This window comes from Amphiura filiformis, unplaced genomic scaffold (genome assembly GCF_039555335.1).
Source record: "Amphiura filiformis unplaced genomic scaffold, Afil_fr2py scaffold_146, whole genome shotgun sequence".
Lineage (NCBI taxonomy): Eukaryota > Metazoa > Echinodermata > Ophiuroidea > Amphilepidida > Amphiuridae > Amphiura > Amphiura filiformis.
In genome coordinates this window covers 66,603-78,813 of record NW_027305610.1, presented here as the reverse complement: position 1 = coordinate 78,813, position 12,211 = coordinate 66,603, and the positions used below count along the sequence as shown (strand labels likewise).

Sequence of the window (12,211 nt, the reverse complement as noted above, 5' to 3'; positions counted from 1 at the left end):
GTTTGAAAAAGGGGGTCTATCCCGAGGCACATGATGCACTTAGTATCTGTCATGGAAGTCCCCCCGGGCGAAGGCCAAAACATCTTTTTTCCAAAGTTCACTCAAAAGACACAATGATTAGGCCGTATAAAATTAATGTTTTGGTTCTCGTCCAGAGGATTTTCATGAATTGATGAGGAGGGAGGTGTTTTTTTTTTTTTTTTCAATGTAAAATTAGCATTGTCAGTAGTTTTCGGTCTTCTCCAACAGTGCTCGAGGAAACGATGAGGCCCTTTTTTTTTTTTCCAAATGTGAGATTCTGAGGATAAACCCCTAGAGTACCACAAAAAGACTTGGAAGTGATGCTTGTTCTCTAATAAACTTATTTATATGTATGAAGATTTCATAAATCATTCCAAAGTCTAAAAAAATTGAAAAATCTAAAAAAAAAAAAAAATCTGACAAATCCCAGAAATTGAGGAGGGAGGGACGAGAACCAAAATATTAATTTTACACGGCCTTAATATACCGTGCTCTAATTCAAAAACTAGTCAATTATTAGGGCCTACTTATATCATCTATGATTGGTTAATCCTTTGATATTAAGACTATTCCTATTTTACAGTCTAATTTCTAATTTACATGAGAAGTAATATTGGTAGATCACTAGCGCAGTCACCTGCCGAGCCTTGTTTCACCCTTATTCAGATGAGCACTCCATTATAATGCCTCTTTGAAGGTGTCTTGGGAAATTTGTTGAGCTGCATATGTCCTTGTCTTGGGTACTAAGTATGTTTGTATACTTACTGAGTTTTCCCGTATTTTTTATAACATTACTTCGCAGCCAGCTGATCCTGGATGCGTAGGTCAATTGTGGAATGTCCTGGGTGTGTGCTTCTTAGCTGCAAGTCCATATACAGTATTGTTGTTTAATGGTTTGTGGAATGGTATGGGGCGGTGGTGGTCAGCAACAACCTATAAAGTGTGCTGATGCATGTGGATCAATGTCTGGGTATTGTGCCTGCGTGTGCCCTGAAATTTGTTGACCCTCCTAAGGGGGGGGGCCTGAAAAAAATGACCACAAATTTTTCTGGAAAAATTGAGTTTATATGCTTTTCTATGGGGTTGACCCATAATTTTCATGTCAAAAAGGGGGGCCTGAAATTTTGAGGTCTGTAAAGGGGGGGCCGAAAATTTTTCGTGATGAATTTTTTTTGCATCAGGCCCCCCGTTTACAAGTGTTTGTGAACGGTCCCTAAATCATAAATTAATTTTTTAAATTTCCCAAACGCTTATTCTTTTCAGCAACCTAATATAATTTTCATACTAGCTGATGACTTGGGATGGAATGACGTCAGTTACCATAACTCAAGCTGTGATATCCACACTCCGAATATCGACAGACTTGCGAAAGAAGGTGTACGTTTGGAAAATTACTACGCCCAGGCAACTTGCTCGCCTAGTAGAGCTTCATTTATGACTGGTCTTTATCAGGTAAATAAAGTTTAATTATGTAGCCCTCTAGCCCAGCAAACACAAAAGACCTCGTTACAGTCGGTTCCGATCAGGGTAATAAGCCCGATTGGCTACACTTGACTGTCCTGTAAAATTGTCCGGACCAGCTATCTATGGCGACCCCCTTCGTTCACCAGGTCACTTGTGCCTCACTGGCGGAAGATTCGTCAGCGTTATCTCCTAGATTTCAGCTGTTAATGCCTAGATATGCTCGACATTAAAAAAAACATTATTCAACTTAATATTTTGTACTTTCAGAGTCGGCATGGCGTGGATAGGGCTCTATCAGCTGGAGATGCTGGTTGCCTGCCTAGCAATCTAACATTGTTGCCACAAGTATTGAAACGCCATGGATATACAACCCATCTAGTAGGTAAATGGCATTTGGGACATTCAAGACGAAATTGTTTGCCGAACCAAAGGGGATTCGACACATTTTTAGGTGAGTTAAATAATTGTTTAAAACATTACTGATTCTTTGTTATTCTAATACCTCCCTTAACATGTAGGCCTACACACCAGTGGCGTAGCCAGGACTTTTTCATGATGAGCAAGATAACTTTCAAGAGGTGTGAGAGGGAATCAAACGTTGAAATAAAATGGTAAAAATAAATAAATAAAAATAAAAGATAAAGACAATTTATCGCGTCTGACGTCATCTGTCAATCAAACTCGAGCACGGTTTGTTTACAAGTGTCGTGGTGATGACTTGCTGAACGCGGATTTATAACCGGGCGTAATTGTTAATTTTGCACCTTTCGACATGCAAACCATCTCAAAAGTTAGGTCTTTATAGTAGTAGGAAACTTTCTTTGGTGAAGGCACCATGCGGGGGCACCATGTCCACAATGCCTAGAAAAGCTGCTTTTTGACAAGGCGGTAGACGAAGCACATTCTCCCACTGTTCTCGCTGACTATAAGAGGGATAATTATTATTATGACTCAAACACTCAATCACCCTATCGAATTATCGATGTAGTAACACTGCCGTCCTGCAGCTGTTACTTCACACATGCGTGTATTTATAATTATTTTATATTATTTTAATAATACTTTATTAAAACATTTTATCAAATTATAACTGATTGAGTCTCGAGTTGATTGATACGGTACTCATGTGTGGACACACGCATAGCACATGCATCGTGAACTATTAATAGACACATAGCACAATGGAAACAGGACACCTCGCCCACACGCAACTTCGCCTACACGGCATCTCGCCTACGTGCCATCTCGCCCCCTATGCAATGCATTGCAATGGCGGTTGTGGATGTATCATGACGATCGATGTGACCGGAAGGGTCGTGTGTTCCTGTGTTGGTAGCAGACTATACGATCAAGGATTCGTTCCAATGAATGCACGGGAATATTCAACAAATTGGGGTGTGGGGGGGGGGGTGTTTTATAAATTGAGGCCCCTACCGTCCCGTCCCGGTGTAGATTATGTTCGGTTTTTAACATACCGTGCTGATGTGATTATAACAACATTTTTTTAATATTTTAATATGTGTATGCATTTTTTCAACATGCATTTTTAATAATTTGATAACTTCGTGTTAAAGTGTGTTATACGTGAATTTTTATGAAGATAATTATAAAGAAAAATATGGCAGTCTTAATTTTTTTAATACCATTGATGTTAAAACTTTCAGCCTACTTTTAATAACTTGATAACGTGATAAAGTGTTGAAAATAAATGTTGGCCATTTTCAGCGAGCAGGGCCTGTGTTGTGCGTTTCGCCCCTTTTTACACCGCGGGTATTTGCTGCCGACGATTGCTTGACAAGTCCCCTGCGTGCCTGCACACCGCCAGCCAAACCACGGAATGGCCCGGAAATGGAATATACTGGATACGTTGCGTGCTGCGGTGACAGTGCCATTGATTTACCCATGTCATACCCGGCGATTTCGCGGAAGTCTTTACTTGCCAGCGTGTTGGAGGACGGGTAGTGTGCGCAACAAAAAAATTGTTGAAGGGACACTTCTACGATGATCAACAACCGCAGGATCGATTAGGAGATTATAAGACTATAACGAGAACAGTGAGAGAATGTGCTTCGTCTACCGCCTTGTGCTTTTTGCCTTGCAAAAGTACGTAATTTTCGCCATTTGCTGCTATTCCTTTTCTCCGATCAGCACCAGATAGATCGGTCTTCCTTTTACGCGCTGATTAACCTGTGTAAACCAATCAAGGATCGTAATTGACAGTGACATCAGACGCGATCAATTGTTTTTATCTCTGTCTTTAATTATAGCATCGGGGAGGAGGGATGGAGAGTGGCAGGACTTCTCACAGGGAGAAGCTGGCCTTTTGCTACCACATACATGCACTGTAAAGAAAATAGTGCTATTAAATTATGACAACTAATTTGCCAGCAACATCTGTAAATTTTACAATTTCGGGTGTTTCTCATATACTTTGGTTCCCCTCATTCAACTAGTATCTTTCCCTTACTCCTTTCGCTTCTAATGTACAGGTTTTCGTAACGGTGCACAGAATTATTACACACATCGCCACAGTAACCCTAGAGTCGCAAGAGACATGGGAGTTGAATACTTTGAGGGATTTGATTTTTGGGAGAATGAGACGGTTGCTGAGAGTTACACTGGCCAATATGCGACACATATTTATGTAAAGCGGGCAGAAGAAATCATAGCATATCATGCTCATAATGGGGTGAGAATAGACTAAGAGTAAGCCCAAGAGTAAGCATTATATGCTTTGCATCCTCTCAGGATTAAACCAACTTGTTTAGGTTACATTACAGATGCTCCCAAAATACGTTCAAGATGTTCTCAAAATTAATGATCATTGGTCAACACAGGTCAAATGTCAAACGTGCTCAATTAGATTTCACCATCAAGTATATCACAGTATACACCACATTTCGTCATAATACATTCTAGAAACGCTCGCTGTTAGAATAAGAAAAATTTTAATGCTAATTTATTGCACATTCTAGGGAAGCGTGGTTACCTTTTTAAAATAACCGAGTGAGAGGGTTTTCAAGAAAATATTTTTCCTGTCAAAACTGAAGCATCCTCTGTATAAAAGAAAATATGAATATTAACTGCACATCATATATAACGATTCGTGATACCCAATTGTGGCACATTTGATGTCGTTTAAGAAGCAGAGAATTTTATTTCAATTTTATATACGCCAAAATATTTTTTAATTGAGCAAGAATAAGGATAGAAAAACGTTGAAAATCCTATGTGAATATTACATTAGACCCAACCAAAGATTACTGTTTCGTTTTTATGGTAATCTAATCTTTTATTTCTTGAAAAAACATTTTGGGTCTAATGTCGAATATTCACATACTTGATCAAAACATCGAACGTGTATACAAGAAAATGGTAGGTTTTCCTCTATAGTATTTTACTGACCATGGAAATGTACTGAGACACAAGCACGTGTCAAAATCGATATAATGTATTGTCCATATAGACGCCCAGTTATCATGTTTATTGTTGGATTTTTTTTTGTATAAAACACGCAGTTAACAATAATTGAGCGCTAATAATACACATAAATGTTTTTAGGCAAATAAAATTCCAAATATGGTACGTTTTCTGCCTTTGCTTGTCACGTGGTAGGCCTATGTTGAAGTTGCGATTATATCTTCAAATAAGTTTCAAATGAATTCCAACAAGACAAGTGGCCGAGTGGTCTAAGGCGCTGGGTTCATAGTGTGTCCAAAGCAGTCCGCCGCCGTGAGTTCGAACCCCGCCTCCGCCAAACTTAAATGAAGTAAAATTAAAATTAAAATTTTACTTTAAAAAAATTTCATCTTGGGGAAATGTGACTGGCAGAATTTATGTATGGCGTGGAGTGGTGTGATCACAGTAGTATACACCACACTCTAAAACAAGGATTCTGAATTGCACCGTTTTTGACATACACTCATAGAAATGACTTGTTCGCCTTGTTGGCGCAATTCAAAAGGAGTAAGTTTGGACAACTCAAAAAATAGTGTAAAAGTTGCCAAAACAAAATTCATTTTAGTTATCCGAACTTAAAAAATGCTGAAAAAGGTCCAAAAGTTCCGTCAACTAATCAACTTTGTTGGCATTACTTAAAAAGTTGATGTAAGTCGTTGCGTCAACTTTTTAAGTAATGCCAATTTCTGAATTCAAGTTCAGGGAAAAATAAACAAGGTTCAAAGAACCAATTAGTTGAGTTATTGTAACTCCCCAACATGTAAGTTGATGTAACTCGTTCATATTAAGTTACTGGTACTTATTGTTTCGCCAATCCAGTGCTGATCAATGCCATGTCGGTAGCAGATCAGTAAAACCTCTCAATACTAATTGATGGGGGAGGGCATAAATTGTGCCGAGAGCGATTAACGTCCATCATACACATTCATTGTGCAGATCTACGACTGTCGCAAGTGAAGTCTTCTTGCTGCAATGTTTGGCACATGGTAGGATTTCGACGTTATATCAACATTGATACAACCCAACCGAATTACCCGTACCCGTACTCGAGTCCCAATTTCTGTACTCGTATCAGTACCTATCCGTAAGCATGGCTGCGGACCTGTACCCGTACCCGTACCCGTATTCGCAGCCTATTGGCTTTGGACCCGTACCCGTACCCGTACTCATGCACTGGGACCCGTACCCGTACTCATGGCCTGGGACCAGTACCCGTACCCGTAGGCCTACTCATGACATGGGACCCGTACCCGTACTCATGGCCCGGTGCCCCCCGCATCAGTGCTGTCGGTTCATTTTAGGTCGTCGGTAGACGATGGGCCTTATTTGGCTAAAAAAAATTGGGGTCAACAATAGACAAACATGTTGAAACAAAGAACATATCGCTCAAATTAATACTTCATATCTTGGATATGACTCTAGCTTTTTGGCTGTTTACGTTCGCACATTGAAGGATATTGATATATAAACGTAAAAACGCTGGAAAATTTTTGAAAAAAATTTGCCCTAACTCGTACCCGTACTCATGGCGGGTCCCAACACTATAAGTCTGACTTCAACCTAGCGGTTGGTTGGTTGGTTGGTTGGTTGGTTGGTTGGTTGGTTGGTTGGTTGGTTGGATGGTTGGTTGGTTGGTTGGTTGGTTGGTTGGTTGGTTGAAATCAGGTTGAAATTTCGACGTTGATGTATCAACGTTCATGTCCATTTACAAATAAAACGTGATTTTAACCTAATTTCAACGTCGAAATTTTGGCCACAGATGTTTTATTGCAAGAATAAATGGGCAGAAAAATCATCGTACGGTATTACACTATAACCTTGTTGTTCTTTTCAGAAACCGTTTTTCTTGTTTTTATCGCTATCTGCTGTCCACATGCCTGCTCAAGTACCAGAAAATTATATGCACCAATATGAAGGAAACATCGCAGACCCGTTGAGGAAGATTTACGCGGGAATGACTTCATGTATGGATGAAGGAATTAAAAACATCACAGACACATTGCAACGATTGGATGTCTGGAAGGACACTGTTGTTGTCTTTTCTTCAGGTAATAGTTTAGATCTAAGTATGACACGATTCATGTGTAAGATTTGTGACGACCTCGTGAAGATATCTGAACCGAATAGATGACAAAGACCAGGGCCAGATTTACCATTAATTACAATTTGAAGCTGAATTTTGCTATATAATACGCCAGTGCGCGCGAAGCGAGTAACATTTTGCGCATTTTGTACCCTATTTTGGCTCAAAACATGGCGTTTTTCAGCTAAAATGGAACATGCACACTGTAGGGCAATTTTGGGGGCCCTGGCCCTATGGTAAATCCGGCCCTGATCAAAGAGCTTCACACAGCCAGTTCCGATCAGAGTAGGCCTACAATAGGATGTTCATCTATCAGGGCACAGTTCTTTAATTTGTACATTCATTGAATGATTTCAAATTTTGGGTACAAAAACTCATACTTCACAGCTTGAGGTCAAATTTTCACTGTGATTGTTTAATTGAGGTTAATGAACTTTGCCATTGGGATGAGGCCATAGTGTTCCATAGTGTTAGAAAAATATTGATATGGATTGGGAGGAAAATTTGGAGAGGAACTTAACCAATTATCCCACGATCATGCTGAATTCTATTTATCTCAGTAGGGCCTACATCGTTTATCGGAAGATTTTTGTCATGTGATGGGGATTTGTTTCTTTCATAAGCTTTCAGCCCCCACCTAGAAGTCAGATGGTGCGTTCTTTATCAGTCAGGTCCGACTGCCTGATCAGGAAATACTGCCGCGTCAGGCAGCATGTTGCCTGCGCAGGCAACATGGTATCCCACAATGCAATGCTCTATTTGAAATAGAGCATCTTTTAATATACCGTTATTTCTTGGTTTAGAGTAAAGAAGTAGGTAAAATATACAAAATTATCAATGCAATTTTAGTTAAAATAAAGGTAATTTGCATATTTCAATCAAATTTTAATAAACTTTTAGAAATTGTTTTGTTTATAATTTAAATTATTTTCCTCCCGGTGGATTTTTTTTTCGCCCGGTGAAAAATTGTCAACTTACATGTAACTCATGTGTGTCAAAATAAAATTTCCACCGATCTTTTTATAAAATCAGCATGAACAATTTAGTCCTTAGTCTGTCAAATTCGGAAGGGTTACCAAAGCCTGTGTTGCCTGCGCAGGCAACATGCTGCCTGACTCGGCAGTATTTCCTGATCAGGCAGTCGGACCGGACTGTTTATCATCTGTGTCCATTTCAGATAACGGAGGTGCTCCGGAGGGACATGGCAGCAACCTACCTCTGCTGGGGCATAAAGCGATTTATTTTGAGGGCGGCATACGAGTTGCTGCTTTCGTTAACAGTCCACTGCTCTCCAAGCAAGTACAAGGTACCGAATATACAGGATTAATGGGCATGGCTGATTGGCTCCCAACATTCGTAGAAGGAATAGCGAGAGGTTCAAAGGACCATACAATAGACGGTATCAATATGTGGGACTCCATAAGGTAGGACTATTATAAAATATTGCATATTCTCATTTGGTAAGGTGGCTATAAATCCTATAACTCGGATGATACTAGACTCGCTTGCCAGGCCTATACGCCGTGCCTATGTATAGATGATACCGTGTAAAACACAGGAAAATAAAAACTGCAAAAATACTCGTATGTCGCGATCAAGATCTTATCAAGTGGATCAAGAGTTATTAACCCAACAGAGAAAGAATGATGATGATTGCACTCGAAATGAAACGGACGCCTGGTCTTACATGTACAAATGAATAAAGTGCCTGTTGCAAGCATTTAATGGAGCTTTCGAGTACATTTATGTATAAGGAACAGTGCGGTCAGGGCGGAATCAAAGTGTGCCAACATTCAAATTTGGTGAATGTGCAATTTCCCATTTTTTTCCAGTTGTTTGAGGAAGAAAACATTCTAAAGTATATTGTTTGGCCCATATAAGTTTCGATGGATTTCATAGGTGTCGTTCAGTCATGAATTTGACCCAAAAGTGTCATATTTTCTCTTAAAATGATAAAAGTGTGAATTTTATGTTTTTATCATAAATTTAACCATTAGAAAACTTCAATGCAATGCTACAGTAAAGTGGATACATATTTGAAAAGTGAAAATTATAAATTCAAAAGCATGTGTTAAGAATGCTTCGGGTGTTTAAAACCATCAGTCGTATGTTTCATTTAGCAGTGGTGTAGCGTCATAGGGGCACGGTTGCAAAATTTAGAAAATGCCATAGGAATATTGCCGAAAATGACTCAGTGCCCCAATCAGACCCGCTGCCCCCCCAATCATGGTCGGTACCCACTGCCCCCAATGTGATGACCCAAACTACGCAACTGATGACGACGATGACGACAGAAGGAGTTTGTTTCTTTTAATGATCCTCTTAAATGATTTATTTTACTTGTTTATAAAAGTGATCATGATGATATAGTTTTGATTATCGTCAGCCTGCTACGCTAATTGCCTAAGTCATTTTTTGAGTAGAGTATAAGTGGGGGTTGATGGAAATATTCGCGAATGCGCGCACGTCCACTTTGACAGAGCTATGTCTATGAACGGTCTTTCATTGGGTTCATGGACAAATTCGCGAATGCCGCACGTCCACTTTGACAGAGCTATGTCTATGAACGGTCTTTCATTGGGTTCATGGACAAATTCGCGAATGCCGCACGTCCACTTTGACAGAGCTATGTCTATGAACGGTCCTTCATTGGGTTCATGGACAAATTCGCGAATTATGAGCTAAAAAATAAAAAAATCGCGAATTCGCGAATTATGAGCAAAAAAAATGCTTAAGGAAAAAATATTTACTATAAATAAAGTATGCCGACCGTAAAAGAATTACGCTCCATAGCCAAAGATGCTGGCCTGAGGGGTTATTACCGTTTGAATAAAGAGGATTTGACGAATTTCTTGCGAGAAACAGGCAATCTACCGATACTTCAACACCCCCAATCTCAAAGACCCATACCAGCCCCCCGATCTCAAAGACCAATACCAGCCCCCCGGACCCAACGACCAATACCAGTCCCCCGAACCCAAAGACCAACACCAGCTCCCCGGTCCCAAAGACCAATACTAACTCCCGCACTCAAACCCAAAGACCCGTACCAGCTCCTAGACTCTTATTGGAAAGAAGAAGGGCGCTTGAATTTGAGAAAGTCGCGTGCACAAGAGGAAAATGCATACAAAATTTTCAAATGAACGTACCCAAAGGTCACATTCTCGAAAAGAACCCTGGCAAGTTTTTGAGCGGAGTAAAAGAGAAAATTATCGCTAAACTCAAAGAACAGTTCAAAAAGATTCAAGGTTTTAATTTTCTGCTGTGCCTTCAAATTTTGATGGCAAGAACGAATGGTGATGAAATAGAAACCATGCAGGCTTATTTCAATCACGGACGACGACTATTATTGAGCGAGGAGGATATTGATCTCAGCGAACAATTTTCTATTATCTCGAACAAAATCGAAGAGTTTGTAAAGCTTGGATCTGGGTGTTGGGTTGAATCTATAGAAGCATTGTGCCTTGACATATGGGAGTACAATCCGATCCAAAGACCCGGTGGTTCGTACATCGAGTTACCAAAGTGGTTGAAAGACAAAAAGGCGATCGTCAACGTAAAAAACAAGGACAACAACTGTCTAGATTGGTGCTATCGCGCGTGGAAATACCCTGTAAAAGTACACCCAGAAAGAACATCGAACTATTCAAAGTATGAAGGGCTAAATCTTAAAGGATTCGAACCAAACACTCCTATTCCGGTTGAAAAACTTAAGAGAGTGAAGAAGCCAAACGACGTGGCATTCAATGTCTTTACTCTTGAGAGTAGTACTCCCGCTCGAATACATCTAAGCAAACAACCAACCGAAATTCCCAGAATCAACCTCTTGCTCCTAGAGGAAGGAAATAATTCTCATTACGCTTTGATCAGGAATTTAGATCGATTTCTCAGCGATATGAATAATCACAAAGCAAGAATGTACTTTTGTGACAAATGCCTTCATGGGTTTAAAAAGCAAAAATCTTTACAAGAACATTACCCAGAATGCGAAGGCCCCGTAGAAACGGACGCTAAACTCAAAATGTCAAACTATCCCATAAAAGACATTTTATGTTTGATGAAGCTACCTTTTGTCACATATGCAATAAGTCACTGACTAAAGAAGGTAAAATAGACAAAGTAAGGGATCATTGCCACATCACCGGAGCCTTTTGAGGAGCGGCTCATAACTCGTGCAACCTTAATTTTTGCTTTTACCCCACGATTCCCGTGGTTCTTCATAATCTCAAAGGATACGACAGTCATTTGATTATGCAAGCGATGGGCGAGACAGAAGGAAAGATCAAGTGTATCGCGAATAACATGGAAAAATATAAAACATTTTCGTTGGGTAATCTAAAATTCATAGATAGTAACCAATTTAGCAATATTGGTCGAGTCCGCCACCTCCAACTTGTTTAAAATTACAACGGAACATGAACCAAATACGCAGAAGCGTGATATGCTACTCAGAAAGGGTGTGTATCCGTACGAATACATGGACAGCTGGGAGCGCTTCGAAGAAACACAATTACCACCCAAGAATGCATTTTACAGCTCGCTGATGGATGGTCACATTTCTGACGAGGATTAAGCGCATGCTCAAAAAGTCTGGAAAACGTTTGGTTGTAAAAACATGGGTGATTATCACGATGTATACCTCAAAACCGATGTCACTCTACTCGCGGATATCTTTGAAAACTTTAGAGCTATGTCTCTCTAACATTACAAGCTAGATCCAGCGCACTATATCAATGGTCCCAGTCTGGGGTGGGATGCGATGCTAAAAAAGACTGATGTCAAGCTCGAATTGTTGACTGATTACGATATGTATACTTTTTGCGAGAAGGGCAAGCGCGGGGGTGTTTCCATGGTATCCGGCAGATATGCCAAAGCGAACAACCCGATGGTAAAAGGTTACGATCCCGATAAGGACAAGAGCCATATAGGATATTTTGACGCCAATAACCTGTACGGTTTGGCGATGAGCCAACACTTACCGAGAGGAGGATTCAAATGGGAGGAGGATCTAGAGGGGCTTTCTACAAAAATCCAAAAGCACCCCAGCGATTCTGAAACGGGGTACTTTTTGGAAGTTGACTTGGAGTATCCGAAGGAATTACACGATTCACACAATGCTTACCCCTTGGCGCCGGAGCGTTTGAAAGTACAAGAAGAGTGGTTATCGGATTATCAAAGGAATCT

General features: G+C 40.1%; 1 protein-coding gene across 1 annotated transcript in view; it reads left to right on the top strand.

Annotated features, from left to right (window-relative positions):
• The first annotated feature begins 1,290 nt into the window (after positions 1 to 1,290).
• Positions 1,291 to 12,211, top strand: part of LOC140145136 (arylsulfatase I-like) — a 65,572-nt gene continuing 54,651 nt past the window's right edge. The window contains exons 1-5 of the mRNA XM_072166917.1: positions 1,291 to 1,473; positions 1,753 to 1,936; positions 3,975 to 4,174; positions 6,779 to 6,992; positions 8,205 to 8,451. Of these exons, the coding sequence (XP_072023018.1) occupies positions 1,456 to 1,473; positions 1,753 to 1,936; positions 3,975 to 4,174; positions 6,779 to 6,992; positions 8,205 to 8,451 (863 nt within the window). The 5' untranslated portion in view covers positions 1,291 to 1,455. The remainder of the gene's footprint in view (positions 1,474 to 1,752; positions 1,937 to 3,974; positions 4,175 to 6,778; positions 6,993 to 8,204; positions 8,452 to 12,211) is intronic.